This window comes from Trichosurus vulpecula, chromosome 2 (assembly GCF_011100635.1).
Source record: "Trichosurus vulpecula isolate mTriVul1 chromosome 2, mTriVul1.pri, whole genome shotgun sequence".
Lineage (NCBI taxonomy): Eukaryota > Metazoa > Chordata > Mammalia > Diprotodontia > Phalangeridae > Trichosurus > Trichosurus vulpecula.
The window spans coordinates 6,521,892-6,541,956 of record NC_050574.1 but is presented as its reverse complement, the minus strand read 5'-3'; the positions used below and the strand labels follow the sequence as shown (position 1 = coordinate 6,541,956).

Genomic DNA, 20,065 nt, shown 5'->3' with positions numbered 1-20,065 from the left:
GAAAAGCCAGGCATCTATGGTAAATCCTGTAGAAATGAACTACTACTATTTCTTTAACTGACTGTACTTACTCCGCACTAAGTACGGGGTTTTTGATGCCATCATATATGATTACTAGATGGGATGACCAATTTTCCCTTTAACATCTTTTATTTTTATTTTTAGTTTACAAAATCCAGTTCCATAGGTTTTTGGGTTCTGAAATTTCTCTTTCTCTCTTCTCCCTCCTCCCCCCAAGGCAGTATGTAACCCAGTGTAGGTTCTATATTCACCTTCACACTGAACTTATCTACATAATAGTCCAGTTGTAAAAAATTATAACCAAAAATGCATTCCATTGAACTGTTTTTCTCTTCTAACTGAAAAAAAGCTGTTAAGGCAGGCTACCTTTGATCTGGAGGCTGTCAGAACTTATCTATCTATTACAGAATGAGACAAAACATTTGAAAAATGATGAAGGATATTTTATTTTAATGCAGAAACTAATGATAACAGCAAGTGACTAACTGTGGGGAGAAAAGCACAGCAAAATCATCTGAAGACATCTTTTGTCTGTGAGATTCCTTTGGACTTCTGACTTAACTTGTGAACAGATCTCCCCAGCCCGGCTAAGTGTTCAGGGACTCTGTAAGGCTGCAATCTAAGGCACTAGAACATCTGCTAACCAAAGCAAGGAAACTTGTGGGTTAAACTTTAAAAAATAATCAAATTATGTTATTTTAATAATTAGCACATAGGAGTTGTTTTTTTGAACCAACTATTCACTGAGTATATACTAGTGCTTACTGTATTCATGTAAGATTCCAGAATATACTGATTGTCCTCCTTATCCAACATTCCACCAGCTTTCCTCTCCATCATTTCCTGTGCTAGTTGTTCCCTTCTACTTTTTCAGTGGATTAAAGATTTTTAATTCCTATTGACAAGCTGTCCTTTGTAGCCCAGAAAATGTACCCCGATTTCTCTAGCCCACCTACAGACCAGACCAAGTCTGGAATTTTAAAACTTATCAAAAACGTATTCAGATATACTTGAGAACACATGTGCATGTGCTGAATTTTGGCACTGAAAGTTGCTGAATATTGAAAGCAAGGAAAAGTTAATGAATACTTGAACTAATACTGCTATGGAGTATTGACACATGAACACAGTAACTATATCCTGCCCTCACATATGAGGAATGAAGTTCCTAGAGTTTCTCCCCAGTGTGAATTACCTGATGTAAAGCAAGGATGGAGGTGAGTTTGAAAGCCTTTCCACATTGATTATATCAATAAGGCTTCTCTTGGGCATGGGGTTTCTTATGTCTAGATAGATGGGAGCTCTGTGCGAAAGCCTTTCCAAATTCATTACATTCATAAGGTTTCTCTCCAGTGTGGATTCTCTGATGTGTAGTAAGATTGCACCTGTGTGTGAAAGCCTTTCCACACTGATTTCATCCATAAGGCTCCTCCCTAGTGTGGATTCTCTGATGTGCAGCAAGATGGCTCCTTTCTGTAAAAGCCTTTCCACACTGATTACATTCATAAGGTCTCTCTCCAGTGTGGATTCTCTGATGTGCAATAAGACTGGATATCTGTGTGAAGGCTTTTCCACATGGATTACATACATATGGTTTCTCTCCAGTGTGGATTCTCTGATGTTTAGCAAGAGTGGAGTTCTGTGTGAAAGCCTTTCCACAATGATCACATTGATAAGCCTTCTCTCCACGGTGGATTTTCTGATGTGTAATAAGACTGCTCCTGTGTGTGAAAGCCTTTCCACACTGACTACATACGTAAGGTCTCTCTCTAGTGTGGCTTCTCTGATGTCTAACAAGACGGCTTCTCTCTGGGAAAGCCTTTTCACACTTATTACATTCATAAGGCTTCTCTCCAGTATGGATTTTCTGATGTTTAATAAGAGTGCTCCTATGTGTGAAAACCTTTCCACACTGATTACATTCATAAGGTTTCTCTCCAGTGTGGATTTTTTGATGTGCAGCAAGATTGCCCCTACGCTCGAAAGCCTTTCCACACTGATTACATACATAAGATTTCTCTCCACTGTGGACTCTCTGATGTGCAATAAGACTGAATCTGTGTGTGAAAGCCTTTCCACACTGATTACATTCATAAGGCTTCTCTCCACTGTGGACTCTCTGATGTGCAGTAAGATGGCACCTGTGTATGAAAGCCTTTTCACACTGATTACATCCATAAGGCTTCTCCCTAGTGTGGATTCTCTGATGCGCAGCAAGATGTGAGCTTTCTGTGAAAGCCCTTCTACACTGATTACATCCATAAGGCTTCTCCCTAGTGTGGATTTTCTGATGTGCAGCAAGATTGCCCCTTTTTGTGAAAGCCTTTCCACATTGATTACATACATAAGGTTTCTCTCCAGTGTGGATTCTCTGATGTGCAGTAAGACCAGATCTCTGTGTGAAAGCCTTTCCACAATGATTACATTTGTAAGGTTTCTCTCCAGTATGGATTTTCTGATGTTTATGACGATTGGAGCTCATTCTGAAAGCCTTTCCACACTGATTACATTGATAAGCCTTCTCTCCACGGTGGATTTTCTGATGTGTAATGAGACTGCTCCTGTGTGTGAAAGCCTTTCCACACTGATTACATACATAAGGTTTCTCTCCAGTGTGGATTTTCTGATGTGCAACAAGATTGCCCCTATGTATGAAAGCCTTTCCACACTGATTACATTCATAAGGCTTCTCTCCAGTATGGATTCTCTGATGTTTAGTAAGAGTGCCCCTCTCTGTGAAAGCCTTTCCACATTGATTACATTCATAAGGTTTCTCTCCAGTGTGGACTCTCTGATGTGCAGTCAGATGGCACCTGTGTATGAAAGCCTTTCCACACTGATTACAAACATGAGGTTTCTCTCCACGGTGGATTCTCTGATGTGCAGTAAGATAGCACCTGTGTATGAAAGCCTTTTCACACTGATTGCATCCATAAGGTTTCTCCCTAGTGTGGATTTTCTGATGTGCAGCAAGATTGCCCCTTTTTGTGAAAGCCTTTCCACATTGATTACATACATAAGGTTTCTCTCCAGTGTGGATTCTCTGATGTGCAGTAAGACCAGATCTCCGTGTGAAAGCCTTTCCACAATGATTACATTTGTAAGGTTTCTCTCCAGTATTGATTCTCTGATGTTTACAATGATTTGAGCTCATTCTGAAGGCCTTTCCACGCTGATTACATTCAGAAGGTTTCTCTCCATGGTGGACTCTCTGATGTGCAGTAAGACTGGATCTCTCTGTGAAAGCTTTTCCACACTGATGACACTCATTAAGTTTCTCTCCAGCATGGATTCTCTGAGCTTCCCACTTGTTATATTCATCAGATTCCTTTCTATTGGGAATTTGCTGATGAGTAATGTGCTCAGCATTCTGACTCAAGGCCTTTCCACCTTTCTTACTTACACAAAGCATTTCTCCAGTATCACTTTGCTGATGTTTACTGATGTCTGAACTCCAGCTCACAGCCATCTCCCACTGATTACTGGGACACATTTGCATTCCAGGAGCCTTCTCCAAAGACTGAAAAAGCTTTCCCTGTTCAGTAAAGCATTTCCTATATTCAGTGTCTAGAGGACACTCATTCCCTGAGGTCATTTTCTTACAGTGATTTAGGATAGAAGACTGTCTGAATCTCTTTCCAATTTCATCCAGTTCACAGTCACTCTTTGGGTTTTTGTCTACTTTGTGAATAAAGTCATGAATTTCTCTCAAACTGAAGTCCCAGGGAGCATCACTCATGAATTTTTGTATGTCACATTCTTCCACGAAAAGGCCCAGCTTTCTAGACATCTCATTTACTTCAAACTTGGTCTCTACATATGAAGAAAACAAACAATCAAACATATAGCAGAAAATGATATACACACATCAAAATCTGTAATAGCAATGATTACTGAAGATTTATGCAGCTCATGACCTTCTCATTACCGTCCTAAAGGCTGTGTGGTTTCTCCTCCATTCTCAAAGAGGACCAGGAGTTCAGGAAGATGATGTCATGACTTATATTTAAATTGGATTTAAGTGAAAGAGAGGAGTGCAAAGTCATCACCTCACTTTTTCTTCCAGAGACCTCTGCATTCAGTGGACAAATATAGATCAGGATAACTGGAGAAGGCCCAGGATACAGTGGGACACCTTAGCCTTTTAAAGCTAAGGTCTTTCCAACTTCTCACTTTCACTGAGGCAATGCCAATTCAGAGATTAGGCTTTTTTAAGAACTGGGTCAAAGGATGGCCCCTTAACAAAAAAAAAAAAATCAAACTTTGATGGAAGGCCCTCAGAGTCACTGGTCTAAGGAGAAACAATTGCTATCTACATTCACTCTGAGCCAGCAGGACCATCCCCCCAACCCACATTGGGTTTGAGGTTGTGTGGTTGTGGTTTCTCCTTTGCTCCTCAGAAGGACCATGACATCAGGAAGATGATGCCATCACTTACAATTGAATTGGATATATGTGTTGATAAGCAAAATGGCCTTTGTTTTCCTTGAATGATTCAATTTATCTCATTGAGCCTTACTACCTGCTAAGCCCCAGGCCCAAACTCCATTAGGTGTTAACCTAATCCATGTGGATGTGAACCTCCTAGGGTCCTAAGGGGAGGGGCCAACTCAAGAACCAATCACCAGGGTCTGAGCTCTGGTGATTGAGATAATGTTTGATGATGTCTGAAGCCCTATAAGAAGGGAGGACAGAGCCATTTGTGCAGGGCTCTGGAGATGGTGTTGATGAGGAGACTCCGGGCAGCCGTAGCTAAGGAGGCCTCCAGCTTGTAAACCCAGATGCTGAGACTGTTGATGTTGGTAATTTATTTCCATTTTGTTTTGAAGTTCAGGGTGCTGGTTTTTTCCCCTGAACTAACTGAATGATATTGGTATGCTGAATTAAAAGTAAGCTTGTCAACTCCTGCACCTTGCTTTCCTTAATTAAGCATATCAAAAGAACCTGTGCCGTTGGCAGCTTTCTGGGCACTGGCTGTGGGTGAATCTTATACCCACAGAAGCTGCTAGCCAGATTGTTGAAACAATATAAGAGAGGGAAGACTATGCCAAGTCACCAGCCTAATTTTCTCCTCCAGAACCCTCTGGGTCCAGTGGCCAGATAGAGATCTGAACAGCTGGAGATGGCCCAGTCCCTGAAAGCTATTTATGAGGGAAAGACCTATCCACCAAGGGAGCATCTCAGTGCTAACAGAGCCATATTGATTAGTGATAAGCACATGAACCTGGAGAGCTGGGCTGAACACTCCCATAGTATTCTCAGGAGACCATTCTCAACCCCTGATGAAGCTCCTGTCCATTTACAGCAGGTTGTACTCAATCCCTCTCAAGCCATTCACCCATTGATGGGCATCCCCACAAGTTACAATCCTTGCTACCAAAAAGAGATTTACTATAAGTACTTTAAAACATTTTTTTTCTGTTTTCCTTAATCATCTTGCAAAGCAGACCTAAGAATAGTATGACAGGATCAAGAGGTAGACACCTCTTAATTCTTTGGGCATAATACTGGTTGTTCTGGAAAACTGATGGATCAGGTCACAGTTTCACCAACAGTGAATTAGTGTCCCAGATTTTCCACATTCCCTCCAACATTTGTTCCTTTCCCCTTCTATCACTGTGGCCTGACAGGTATAAAATGATATCTCAAGGTATTTTAAGTAACATTTCTGTAAGAATGATTTTAAGAATTTTCTTGTATGATTTTGATTTATTCATCAGAAACTAACTGTTCCTAGCTTTTGACCATTTAGAGTTGGTGAATGACTTACATTCTTTCACATTTGACCAAGTTCTTTAATTATTTGAGATGTAAGACCTTTATCTGAGACACTGTCTACAATTTCCCCTCCAATTTTCTCCTTTCCTTCTCATCTGGGCTACACTGCTCTTACTTGTCCAAAAGCTTTGTAATTTAATGTAATTGAAAATCATTCATTTTGCACCTCACCATGGTGTCTCTTGTTTATGCATAAATTGCTCACCTCTCCATAAATCTGACTGCTAATATGTTCCATCATGTTGTTTTAATTTCTTATGAAGTCTCCTTCTTATCCATTTGGACCTTATTTTGGTAAATGGAGGATATTAGTCTTTGCCCAATAATTTATTCTATCTAAAGCATGGGTGGGGAACCTGTGGCCTTGAGGCCACATGTGGCCTTCTAGGTCCTTGGGTACTGCCTTTTGACAGAGTTCAAGTTTTACATTACAAATCCTTTTATTAAGGAGATTTGTTCTGTGATGTTTGGATTCCGTGAAAATGCCACAATTGAGGACCTAGATCCAGGACCTCAAGGCCACAGATTCCACATACCTCATCTAGACTTATTTTAAATAGAGTACCTCTCACTATCTCTTCTTGCAGGGTTTTCTTGGTCATATATAAGAATGCTGGTGATTCATGTGAGTTTACATTATATCCTGCTACTTTACGAAAATAATTGTTTCAATAAACTTTTTAGTTGAGTCTTTGGGATTTTCCATGGATACTGTCATATCGTTCAGAAAGAGATTTTTATTACCTTATTCCCTGGTCTGACTGCTTCTATTTCTTTTTTTTCTCTTATTGCTACTCTAGGATTTCCAGTAAAACATTGAATAATATTGGTGACAACGGCCATTTTTGTTGGCCATCGGATCTTACTGGGAAGTTTGCTAACTTCTCCCCATTACAAGTAATTCTTGCTGACAGTTTTTAGGAAAGGGCTTTTTATCAATTTAAGGACAAAAACACTGTCCCTATATTTTCAGATGTTCTTAATAGAAATGAGTATTCTACTTTATCCAAAGCTTATTCTTCAGATACTGATGTAGTCATATGGTTTTTGTTATTTTTGTTATTGATCTAATAGATCATGTGTATAATTTTCCTTAGGCTAAACCATCCCTGCATACCCAGTATACATCCCAATTGGTCACAATGTACAATCTTTGCAATATATTGTTGTAATCTCCTAGTGAGTATTTTATTTAGGATTTTGGCATCCATAGACATTCATGATATTGGTCTATGATGTTCTCTTTTTTATTTTTCCTAATTTCAGTATCAGTATTCTATTTGTTTCATAAAAGGACTTTGGCAGTTCCCCTTCTTTGTCTATTTTTCCCAATCATTTATTTAATACTGGAATTAGCTGACCTTTGCATGTTTGGTAGAATTCCCTTGCAAATCCATCTGGTCCTGCTGCTTTATTCTTAGGAAGCTCTTTCAGGCCAGTTCAATTTCTTTTTCTAAGAGAAGATGTTTTCAGTATTCTATCTTTTCTTCTGATAATCCCCTGAGAATAATGTTCCAGTACTACCTGCCCTCCATTCCCACCTGCTTCCTCTGTCTCATTTCTTCCTTTCAGGACTTGTTAGTGTGTAATAACGTCTCCATTTTATTCTACCTATCTAATATTATACTCCCATCATACTCAGCTCAGCTTAAGCTTTTCTTTCAAACTACCCCAGTAATGATGACATTCTTAAGGGCACTGATAACATACATCTTCCTTTATAAAAAGTAAACAGTTTGACCTCACTAAGCCCCTTGTTACTGGTCTATAATGTTTACCTTATATTTCTCCTGGATCATCCATGTCCAATTTGCCAGCAAGCTTTGCTCTTTTTTTCTCATAAACATCTGAATGTCTCTCACTTGTCCTTTTTTCCATTCCGGATCAGACACAGCTTTCCTGAGTGACTTATTTTTGTTCACAACCGCAGCTCCCTTGCTCTATGAGATATAACTTCCCAAGTCCTTTTTAATGTAGAAGCTGCTAGGTCTTGCGTTATCTGATTCTAGCTCCACAGTATTTACATCCTGTTTTTCTTGTTGTTTCTAGTATTTCCTACTCAACCTGGGAGCTCTGAAATTTGGCTATAATGTTACTGTTATCACTTTCAGGGGCAATTTTCCTTAATATGTCTTGGAATGTTGTATCTAGACCCTTAATTGGATCATACCTTTCAAGGAGTGTAACAATTCTTAACTTGTGACTCCTTGTTCTGTTCTCCATCTCATTTGTTTTTCTGATGAGTCTTTTCACATTCACTTCTACTTTTTCATTCTTTTAGTGTTTAGTATTTCTTGGTGTCTTACCATGTAATTAGCTTCATCTCACCCAATTCTATATATTAAGAAGTTATTTTCCTTCTTAAGTTTTTGGATCTGTTTTTCTAAATAGTTGACTTTCTTTTCATAATTTTCTTGATTTCCTGGACTGCTGTTGTTTTTCCCCCTAATTTTTCCTCAGTCCCTCATTTGATTTTTGAAATCCTTTCTAAGTTCTTCCAAGAACTCTTTTTGGGCCTGTGTCCATTTGAAATTTCTCTTTGAAATAGGAGTGTTTTTTCAACTCCAGTTTCTTCCTCTGAAAAGGACCCCAGATCTTTATCTCCAGCTACCTGAGTGAGGCTAAGTTATTTAATTTGAAAATGCTGAAAGCCAAGACCAAAGTTGATGGAGAGTTGGTGCACACAGAAGATTGTGCTGTCACGTCAGCTTCTGAAGCTGACATGGGACAGAGTATGAATCAGTTCTCTGCTGCTTGGATAAATTTTGGCCCGGCAATGAACACCAATAAAAGAAATTAAATGGTACTTACCCAGGGACAGCAGATTCTGGATATTCTCTAGCATGACCTCCTTGTACAGCTCTTTCTGAGAATGGTCCAAGAGGCACCACTCCTCCTCAGTGAAGTTCACTACCACATCCTTGAAGGTCACCAACTGCTAAACCATCAAATTCACATGATTTAGAACTGAAAAAGAGACTCCAGAATTCACCTAGTCCAACATTCACCAACTTAGAAGAGGAAACTGAAGCCCAGAAAAGGGATTTGCCTAAAACTCATATAACCGTTATGAATGTCAGAGCCAGCACTTAAAATGAGTCATCAAGAGCCCAACGGTATATGGAGAAAAGCATTTTACATTTGAAGTGAGAATAATGTTGGAGTAATAAAAGCTGGAATAACGTCCTATTATTAAATGTTCCTCCCATTAGAATTAGGGAAAACGTATGTATTCTGTCAGATCTAAGCATCTGTGCAGAAAGACACAAGGGCATCGGAAATTCTTCCCCTCCAGAAAAGTCATTTGTGACATATTAAGAAAACTGAAAGAACACACTGTGAAAAGCTGGTATGTTATGTGTATTCTTCGGGGGTTTGAGGGGATTGGGGTTTGAGGGGATTGAACAGTGATACTGAGGAAAGAACAAAGAAAAGAAAAGATCTAGTAAATTTCCTTAGAGTTGGAAATAAAGTCTTAATTAGATGAAAGTATGAAAAGGATTCTAAAGAGACATCCCTCACAATGTGGCCTCAGCTGAGTGGAATGAGCCTGTTTCCAGCCAAGTGAAGAGTTCTCTATTCTTATACTGAGGGGTTCAGATGACACTGGCTATGATGTGTCATGGGCAAAAGCATCTGGGGTCCTTGCTTTATGACTGCTTGCAGTTGTTCACGGAATATAGTCATTCATTGTATTATTTAATCATAGAGAAATGAATATAACTATGTGAGGAAAGGAGGGTTCCTTGATTCAGTACAAATGTAACGTTTTATGAGCTGGGCTGGAGACTGAGTTAATGCATAATAGACACAGTTACTCAAGAACACAGGTGATCAGGAATGAAGAGACAGACTGATGGATATCATAGAAGAGAGTGGGGACATCTGTGAAGTCTCTGATACTTGGGTGGGCTCATCTATTTATCCAAACCACGACATGTGGAACACATGTTCAGTCAGTGCACATGGCACTCGATGCTCTTCCATTTCACTTTCTTTCATTTCTAGCAGAAGGATGAATCACTGTTTTAGTTTTTCTTTTATTTTAGAGCAATTTTCTTTCATGGAGGTAAAAATCTCTTCTCCCTTTTTGTCACTTTGATTCTATTTAAATCATCTCATTTATCTATTTATAATCTCAATTTTACTTTCAGCTTCCTTTATTTCTATTATGAAACCACTGAGCGAATAAAGAATTTATTAGACTTTTCATTTTTTTAAGTTCCCAAAAATCTACAAAACTTTCCTTTTGACTTGGTGTTCTGAGTCCTGACCCTTCACTGCACTGAATTTATTCATAGCACTGATGCTCTAATGGCTGTTCTTATATCCATGTGCTGAATGTCCCCCTCAGTACCTTCCTTCCCCCATCCCTTTGAGAAAACTCATAGGCTTACTTCCTGTGCAGTAATTTTGTCTAAGACGGCACAAAGGGCTTAGCAAATGTTGATGAACTACCTGACTAATCAAGCAGACAGTGTTTTCTTTGGACTGACATATGCTAAAGACCTTTGTACCAGACCTTTCTAACTGCCTCTAAATTCACAGTTTTTTTCCTTTTCCTAAAACTTTTTCTTTTCTTCTCTGTATCCCCTGACCTATTCTTATCCAAAACTTCTTTGTAGGCTTGCCTACGCTGATCCTACCCAAAGGATGGCTCCTATACTCCAGGGGGACAGTGTCCCTGTGTCCTCTGTGGAACTGTGAGAGTTTACGTACACATGTCCATCACCTACTCCTGGAGTGTCAGGCTCTTGAGGGGATAAATGAAGCAGTTCACTGTCTGGCTGTATCCTGCACTCCCTTATTCTGCCTATCTCTAGGTGACCCTGACAATTCCCTCAACAGGATTAAATGAAGGAATACTTATGTGGTTCCCAGCACATAGCACACACCACGACCAGCCTCTTCACCTTTTTCAGTCTTCTTACACCTTGGACTTTTTCTTCCCTCTGACTCAGGGACACTGGCATCCTGGCTGAACATTGACCAAGACTCTCCATGCCCTGACCCTGTGCCTTTCCAATGGTTGTCTCTCACGCTTGGAATATCCTCCCCCTACACCTGGGCCTCCTGGCTTCCCTTCTAGCTCAGGTAACATCTCACCTGAAAACAAGCTTTTCCTGACCCCTGAAAGTACCAGAGCCTTCCATCTCAGGGTGCCTCCCATCCATGCTTTATAGAGCTTGTTTAGAAAGCTACTGATGGAAATGTTCTCTCTCCATTGAAGTGTAGGCTCATAGAGGGCAGGGACTTTTTTTTTTTTCAACCTTCCTTTGCATCCCCAGTAGGTGAGCACAGTGCTTGCCACAGATGAGCCACCTTCTAAATGCTTATTGACTTAACCTAAGAAATGGTAAATGAGAGGGATTCAGAGAGACCTGCGTGTGAGGTAGTAAGAGGATAAAGTGTGAAGACTTCACAGGGTATATGTGTGTATGTATGTGTATACGCACACACACACACACACACACACATACATGTATTATTAATGTTTGAGAATCAATATTTAGAGAAAAGGGAAATAGGATACATTTGAGTCTGTGGGAATCTGATTATTTAGCCTTTAGGAATGTCTTTCTCCCCCTTCTTCTTTAGATTTGTAGATGTCACCTCAGTTGTGAATGGAATACAAGATTGTGAAAGCTTCCCTACGAATAACTCAGGCAAGGTGGTACTCAAATAGTACAAATTTAGTTAGGATGTGGACCTCACTAGGCCTAAGTTTCGTTTTCCTGTAAATCATATGATTTCGGGGAAATCAGGTGATATTCCCCTCTCCCCCTCCCCTGGCCTACCTACAAACCGCCATCTTAACGTTAAAGTTTCCCTATAAGGCAATTCTGTAGTTTCTGTGCTGGTATTGGGTAAAACTTATTCTTGGTTAGATTGTGAGGCCACCTGTCCCCGCAAATGGGGACAGAGGTCCAGCCTCTGGGGTGGGATTTCTTAGAATTGTTTGTACAAGGATATATATCCCCTTGATTGCCTTCTCCCCCTTTGCCTCTCTTCACTACCTTCTCTGCTCTGGTAGTGGGAGATGCCCAATTCTCGCGAGACTTGCTCAAATAAAGCTTGTTTTGTTTCTACCTTGAGAAAGCCAAGTCACCTCTGTTTTTTTATTTGAGTCAGTGGTCTGTTGACCCACACACCTGGGAAGGCTTCTGTGGCCTGAGGCAGGAAGAAATGAGCAGAACCAGGAGGACAATTTATGCTCTGCTGACAGCACTGTAAAGGCAACCTACATCCAATAGGATAAAGCTTCCTTGGCTCTCTTGGATTCCAGGTTTGCTGATGCTGGTCTGGTCTGTGGATGGACTGCACTCACCTGGGATGAAGGTCTCTGGGTGCCAGGGGCCATTTCCTCTGGTTCTAGGCTTTGGGATCTACAAGCTGACCTGGGGAAAAAGACGAATCTCAGAATGGAAGAGACATGGTCTTTACCTCCTCTTCCTAGAGTGGATGCTGAAGACCTGCCTGGAATGTCACAATCCAGACCTCTCAGAAGGGTTACAAAGACCAGTCTCTGCCCTCAGAGGAGAGACTCCACCTCAGGAGGAGGGCAGCAGGCAGGGTCAGGCTTGGAAGAGAGCTGAGTCTGAGCAGAAAGAGGAATTGCCACCCTTTCTAACTCCTTCCCTTAGACCTCATGCCCCTCCCCCATCCTTCTAGAGGGACCCAACAGACAGAAGGGATTTCAGATTTCATAGGGGATGACACCAGTCAGACCCTCAATCACCCCAGACCCAGAGCTCTGCCTACACCTCATACTTTGTGTGAGATCTGTAGGTCAGATCAAGATGACCTAATGGTAAAACTGGGGATGGCACCCTAGGACCTTTGGGATATGACAAGGAGACTGGAGAAGTAGCAGGGGCAACCCCCAGAGCCAGGACTTGGAGGAAGGCCTGCTCTTGGCAAGCCTGGAGGACAGTTAACAAGAGGTCAGAGGGGGAATCTGAGGCCCAATGAAAAGTGCAGAGGCCCTGCACTCCCCTCCACCCCCTCCCATGCTTCCAATCTTCCCCTCAGCGACACCACCCACCAGCCTAGTCATCTGAGCTCCCCTCCCTGACTGCTCCACCCCTCTCTCCCTCCCTTCCTTAGCCAGCTCTGAGACTCTACTCAGCAGAATCTCCTGGTCTCCCAGCTCTCCCCCTCCTGCCCCTTCTTCCCCACAAGGATATGCCCATCCTAAGTCTGATGAGGGCACAGTCTCTGGGAACCCCTTGAACTCTCCTTGAATCTTGCCACTCGACCTGGCCTTGGCCTGAGGCTATAACCATTAAGCCCAAATGCCTACCTTGCCCAGTCCTCTATTGTCCAGCTGTTTCCCACCCTTAATCCTGATCAAAATATCTATACCCTAGCTCTGCTACCCTAGCCCTTTATGGTCTGTCATTTCCATACAGCCTTCAGCTATTTCCCCCCCCCTGGAGTCTGACCTCATCCTTAAGTCCCTCCCTAGACCCCTCCTCTGGTCACCCCGGACCACCCCTCAATCCCTCCCACAACCTTTGTGTATATAATCTCCATCTTGCGTCCATGAAGGTGGTCAGAACCAATCTAGCTCAGATGGGTTTGGCCAGCTTTCCTTACAGGTTCTGCAAGGGGTGGGATCTCTTGGGGCAGGCCTATTTGGCTAACTCTTAATAAACTTTATCTTTTCCCTTGGCTGAGAAAGCTTGAGTCTAATTCGGCAGGACCCGGTGTGTTGGTACTTTGGGGTGTCGAGCACCTCTCACCCCAAACCCTCATCATTTATGGTTCCCTGAACCAGGAAGCACTGCTAATCTCAAGTTCTTCTTCAGCCAAGACTGAAGGTATGTGAGCCTCCCCCTCTCCCAATCCCCCTCCTCGCTCTCCAAGCATTTTGGGTGTGCTTCTCGGGCCTGACCTCAGCAGGTCCCAGTGGGTCGGACAGCTCGATCTAGTGGTCTCTCACCCCAAACCCTCATCAAGTCCATCCAGGTTCTCCCACCCAATCCCCTCCCCTGAATCCCTCCCCCTCAGGCCTTCCCTTTCTTCTCTGCAACCTGGACCCAGACCTGTCCACCCCCACTGAACTTTCCTTCAAACTGAAGACATTTGCCACCTTGGCCCATATCTCCATTCTTGACCCCAATCCCAACGCTGAGGTGATGTTTCCCACTTTCTAGATTTTATTTCCTTGTTCCTATTTTCTATGAGATGTTCTTTCACTGGAAGACCTCAACATCCTAATGAGGAACTGAGGCCAAGACAGCAGGAGACCTGGTCCCAGGGCATATGTTACAGCTCACATTACAAACTTATATCTACTGATATAAACCTTCACATTTGCCTCTATGACAAGGGGTTTGGCTGGTACCTGATTAAGCAACTGAAACCCATCCCTGGGAGGTCCCACTATTTCCCTTTTCACCCTCAAAACCCAGGTTCTAATGGGAAGGGGAGAGGTGCAGAAAGCAGGACATGTTGGTCCTGGGACACAAAGATGTCAGGAAATTAGGAGGGAGGCCACAGAAGGACTGGGGTGAGACTGCTGGTCAGGGTGGGGGTGAGTGTTGGGGGGGAGGGGTGGGAGACCTCCATAATCCAGCACTGAATCCTTAATGATCCTTCTGGCCTTTTTTCTCTTTTTTACAAAAGTAAAGACAGTTCCCACCCTTCAGGACCTTTTCTAAGTCCCAAGGAGTGGTGGGCAGGGTGGGGTTCTATGCCAGTGCTGGGGAATGCGGCCTTAGGGCATAGATTGACACTCCAAATCTGGGTACTGCAGCAAAGTAGGTATTGATCTTGTTATCTGGTGGCTGAACTGGGAAGGAGAGGGAAAGTTTGGGGGTGAAAATGAAGCCAAAAGAAGGAAGAGACAAGAGAAAAATCTAGATATATACTGCAGACCCATCCCCAAGGCATTTGGAACTCCCCCACCCCCACCCCAGAGAAAGGCCAAAAATCAGGATGGGTGGCAAAGCCTAGAAACTGCCTCAGATCTGTCAGATTAAGATATAATTATGGTGTGGGTGTGGTTGAATGTACTTACATTTAAAACACTCAGGCTCTCTTCCAATACAACCAAGAAGTACCCTTTGAATGGACTGCCCTTCAGTCATAACTTGAGTCTCCAATTGGTTTGCACTGTCACAGATTCCTCCTCCCTTCTCTATTGGTTTCTTTCTTTGGATTCCCAACTTGGCCAGAATTAGGAACCCAAGAAGGACACCATATCCTTTGAAGCTTTGAGACTTTACACACAAAGTGTGACACTCCTTTGACCCCCTGCTTCCTTTGGCTAATCAAATCATACACAAGAAAAAAGGTCAGTGGCTAGAACACAAAATCCAGACAACGCTAATGGCATATAGTGTACCTGACATAAAACAAAGTAACACAGGCAATAAGTCTCAGGACACACAATCTTTTCCCACTGGTCTGAACTCCCTTCTCACAGGACATCACAGTCAGCTGATCAAGGCTGGGACAAGGACCTTTGGCACATGCACAGATACCCTGATGAGCAAAATGGCTTGGATTCAGGTCACAGCCAAAGGCTTGGGGTCCTCAAGCCTGTGCTTCAGTCATAGAGAAGCTCCTTCTGTCTTTTGAGCTCCATGAGTGCTGACCCAGGCTACCCCTAGGTTTGGGCTCCTGCACTTTCTCCATCACTGGGCACTATTCATACACTGCAGGTGATTAAATGTTCCTGCTGTTCTTCAGTTGTTTTAGTCATGTCAGACTCTTCATGGCCCCATTTAGGGTTTTCCTGGAAGAGATATTTGAGGGGTTTGCCCTTTCCTTCTTCAACTGAGGAAACTGTACCTAAACAGGGGGAAGTGACTTGCCCAGGGTCACATAGCTAGTAGGTGTCTGAAGCCAGACTGGAATTCAGGAAGATGAGTCTTCCTGACTTCAGGCCAGGTGCACTATCCACTGTACCACCTAAGTGCCCCCCATCTATTGATGAATAAATGCATGCACCCAAAGGGTGAATTTCATAATGGTCATTGGTGCAAGTCATGGGCTTTATGGTACTGGTTGATGGTCCCTCTCTCTCTCTTCTTCAGGGAGAGAACCATAATACCAGAAGGTTCTGAAGGAACTGAACTGGGTATCATTGATGGGGTACAGTCTCTGGGAACCCCCTAGAACTCTCCTTGAATCTTCCCACTTGATCTGGCCTCAAGCCTTTCCTTATTGCTAGGCCTAAATCTCTACCTAGCCTAGCCCTCTTTTGTCCAGCTGCTTCCCACCCTTGATCCCATCAAAATCCCACTCTCTTGTTTCCTGGAGTCTTGCCTCTTGTCACCCCAGTCCCATCAAGATCCTCCTTAGACTCCTCAAGACCCTCCCTAAACCCCTCTTCAATTCACTACAAGCTACTTGACCACTCCTCAATCCCTCCCACAATCTTCCTGTATATAAGCTCCATCTTGCCTCCATGAAGACACTGTAACAACAATTTGGCTAACAGCTGTTGTAGGGTGTAAGACCCAACAATACCAGCACATAACAGCTGCCAGCACAGCTTCTTTTGATCTGCTTTACTAAGGAAAGTAACATTAAGTGGTGAACAATCTTACTTCAATCCAACATACAAATATCATTCACTTACTTCAGGAGAAAAGGCAGCAACGTGACCTTCCGAGCAAATACAAACTAATTACAAACATACATAATAGAAACAGATCAAATCACAATTCATAGTTACCAGGAAAGCATCAACATCTGGGTTGACAAGCCTGCTTCATATCTTTTCTTATTCTAGTCCAGCCTCAAAGTCATTTTTCTAATGTGCAGATCTGACCATGTCAGTCCTGTCTCCCACTCAATAAACTCCAGTGGCTCCCTATTGCTTCCAGGAGCATATACGAAATGCTCTGCTTGGCATCCAACACCCTGCCTAATTTAGCCCTCTGCTACCTTTCCAGCCTTCTCACACCTTTCTCCCCTACATATACTCTTCAGTCTGGTGACACTGGTCTCCTGGAGGTTTCACTCACAAGACTCTCCAGCTCCCAGATCCCAGCATTTTCTCTGGCCTTCCCCAAGACTGGGACACTCCCCCTCCTTTGCTGTAACCAGTCATCTTCCTGGCTCCCTTAAAGGCCCAACTAAAATCTCCCCTTCTACAGTAAGCTTCTCCAACCCCTCTTCATTCTACTGTTAGTTATTTCCTATTTATCCTTCAAACATGTCACTGTGCAAGCATTTACATGTTGTCTCCCCCATGTGACTGTGAGCTGCTTGAGGGGCAGGGATTGTCCTTTGTCTCTTTTTGAATCCCTGGTGCTTAGCCCTATACCTGGCACATTGCTGTAGGTCGGTTTTGTTTGACTCTCTCTTACCCTGTGGACCACAGCTCACCAATATTGTCCATTAGGTTTTCTTGGCAACTATTCTGGGGTGATTTGCCATATCCTTCTCTAATGGATTAAGGCCAACAGGGTTAAGTGACATACCTAGGGTCACATAGCTAGTAAGGATGGGCAAGGAAAGGGATGTGGAAGAGCTCATGGTAAGAACAAGTTAGGGATTCAAGGGATGAATTATCAATGAAGAAAAGCACGGCCTTCCTCTACTGATGGTTCATCCTATGAATAAATACAGTGCAATGAAGAATCATGACTCAGAACACCAGGTGAAAAGGAAATTTTGTAAACTCTTGGGAATTATAAAAAATTGGGAAAATATTAGTAACTTCTTTAATTGCTCTTAAGTTCAATAATAGAAAAAAGTAAAGTAAAATACAGATAAATAAAATACAGATTACGAATAGAAGATAAATCAGATATCATCGAAGTGACAAAAAAAGTGAAAAGAGATTTTTACCTACATGAAAAGTGAGTTGCTCTAAAACAATACAACTTCCAAAAAAGTGAATCCTATCATTCTGCTAGAAATGGAAGAAGATGGCTTGGAAGAGTATCGAATGCCAAGTGCATTGACTGAACATGTGTTCTCCATGTACCACGCTGGATAAATAGATGAGCCTGCCCAAGGATCAAAGGCTTTACATTGGCATCATTCACATCCATCACTCTGCCTCTTGACTCTTGATTGCCAAAGTTCTCGAGTTCTAGCTGCATATTGAAATAATTTAATTTGTTCATAAAGTGACTCTTTCCTCTTCTGATAATCCCGAGAATAAGGTTCTAGCACTACCAAGCCTCTCCCCGACCTGCTTCCTCTATATCACTTCTTCCTTTCAGGACTCACTTGGATGTGATAATTCCTCCATTTTACCTCTCCTTACCCAATTTTATTTTTTAGAATCACCCCATCATACTCAAGTCAGCCCAAGCTTTCCCTTCAAACTACCCAAGTAATGACGACATTCTTAAAAGGACTGGTTACATTTTCACATATAAAAAGTAAACAGTTTGACCAATTGGGTCCTTTATAACTGGTCTTATTAGTTTTAAACCTTGTTTCTCCTGGATCTTCTATGTCCAATTTTCCACTGGGTTCTGGACTTTTTGTCAGAAATACCTGAATGCCCTTCAATTCATTTTACATGTCCAATTTTTTTTTTTTATTCAGGATTACACTCAGATTTGCTAGGTAAGTTATTTTTGATTGAAACACCAGCTCTCTTGGTCTATGAAATATAATGTCCCAAGACCTGAGGTCTTTTCATGTAGAAGTTGCTAAATCTTGGGTTCTCCTGATTGTAGCTCCACAGTATTTACATTGGTTTTCTTTCCTTGTTGCTTCTAGTCTTTTCTCCTCAACCTGGGAGCTTTGAAGCTTGGCTATGATACTATTTTGAGTTTTCACATTGGTATCTCTTCCAGGGAGTGAACACTCAAATTTTTTTCTATTTGTACTTTACTCTCTTGTCCTAGAATTTCAGGGCAATTTTCCTTAATAATTTCTTACCATATGTTCGCTAGACTCTTTATTGAATCATAACTTCCAAGTAACCCAACAATTCATATACTGTCTCACCTTGAACTGTTGTCCATATCACTTGTTTTACTCAAGAGATTTCCACATTTTATGGGGTTTTTTTATTCTTTTAGTTTAGTTTTAGTACTTCTTGGTGTCTTCTAACTTAGTTAGCTTCCTCTTGCCAGATTCAAACTGTGAAGTTAATTTCTCCCTTAGGTTTTCTTGGATCTCCATTTCTAATTGGTGGACTTTCTTTCTACAATTTTCTTTGGTAATTTTATTTATGTGATCAATGATCTAAGACCAGATCAAATAAAAGCAGGCACTTTAAATGTTTCCTTTTTGGTTTCTCAGTCATTCCTTGAACCACTTGCTAACTTACATCACGGGTAGTTATAAATAGGAAGCCTGATGTCCTTCCTTTCAAAGGGCTAGTTTAGAGGAAAACATAATCCAGTGGGGATTTAGTTGTCGTTTTAAAACAATCCTGCTATCTTTACCAGTCCATTTCATGAGATTTTAACCTTACTTTTGCCAATTTAGTCCATTTCAAAACAACTTCATCGAAGCAGTTATAAAACTTAAAAAGTCGAATTTAAACGAACAGATTCCCCATTACACTCACTGAATTGTGAATTCACCAAATTAAATATACATGTTTAGTTACTAATGGCAATGACTTAAAAATCTCAACTTGCACGAGGGCTGTTAGGCGCTAATATTTCAAATTTCAGGATCCAATATTAGCAATGTACTCGTGCTTTGTGCTTGAAGGAGGCAGGAAAGATCCTGAAACAATCCGCAGATTCTCTTTTGTTCTCTCAAAATACCAGGTTTTTATGCCCATATGTACACGCCACATACTCTTTCTCATTTGGCCGTTTGTAGTCTGAGCACCCTCTACAACACGTGCACGGACTTGGCTCACTTTTACACCTTCCTATAATGCCATGTCCTCTGGAGGGCCCGGACATTTAAGAGGCCTGCGCGGAGCTCTGCACTGCACCACCATCCTACAGCCGGATCTCTTCTGCCGCTGGGAAGGGAAATTTACACAAGTTCCCTACGTCCAGGCTTTCAGGTGCCTTTCCCAGGACCCAGAACTGCGGGAGCAGTGTAGGGAGCCCCTACTTAAACTGACTCCAGCAAAGGGGAAACAGAACGAACCTGACCTACCTGATGGTACCCTTCTTTCAGACCCACGACCTTCGGCTCCGGGAGCCCCTACGCAGCCTCCGGTCTCAACAGCTCCTCTATCAGCCCCTTCCGCAACACATGGACCTTACCAGGAAGCTAGGGGGCTTCCACAGGATGTCCCGCCCCCAATCCGCCGGCACCTCCCGCCCATTGGTCCCCCAAACCAACATTTCCAGGGCATTTACCGCCAGGAGCG

At 42.3% G+C, this 20,065-nt stretch overlaps 1 protein-coding gene across 2 annotated transcripts; it reads right to left on the bottom strand.

Annotated features, from left to right (window-relative positions):
- Nucleotides 1-449: 449 nt before the first annotated feature.
- Nucleotides 450-19,996, bottom strand: LOC118835846 (zinc finger protein 665-like). 2 transcript variants are annotated; one of them, XM_036743125.1, is made up of 4 exons: nucleotides 19,849-19,996; nucleotides 12,128-12,197; nucleotides 8,611-8,737; nucleotides 450-3,834 (listed from the first exon to the last, which is right to left on the bottom strand). In XM_036743125.1, exons 2-4 carry the CDS (start codon nucleotides 12,158-12,160, stop codon nucleotides 1,436-1,438), a joined length of 2,559 nt encoding a protein of 852 aa, XP_036599020.1. In that variant the 5' UTR covers nucleotides 12,161-12,197; nucleotides 19,849-19,996; the 3' UTR covers nucleotides 450-1,435. The 2 variants fall into 2 exon arrangements, with proteins under 2 accessions (XP_036599020.1, XP_036599021.1); XM_036743126.1 differs by having other exon boundaries at nucleotides 8,611-8,734; nucleotides 19,849-19,933.
- Nucleotides 19,997-20,065: the final 69 nt, after the last annotated feature.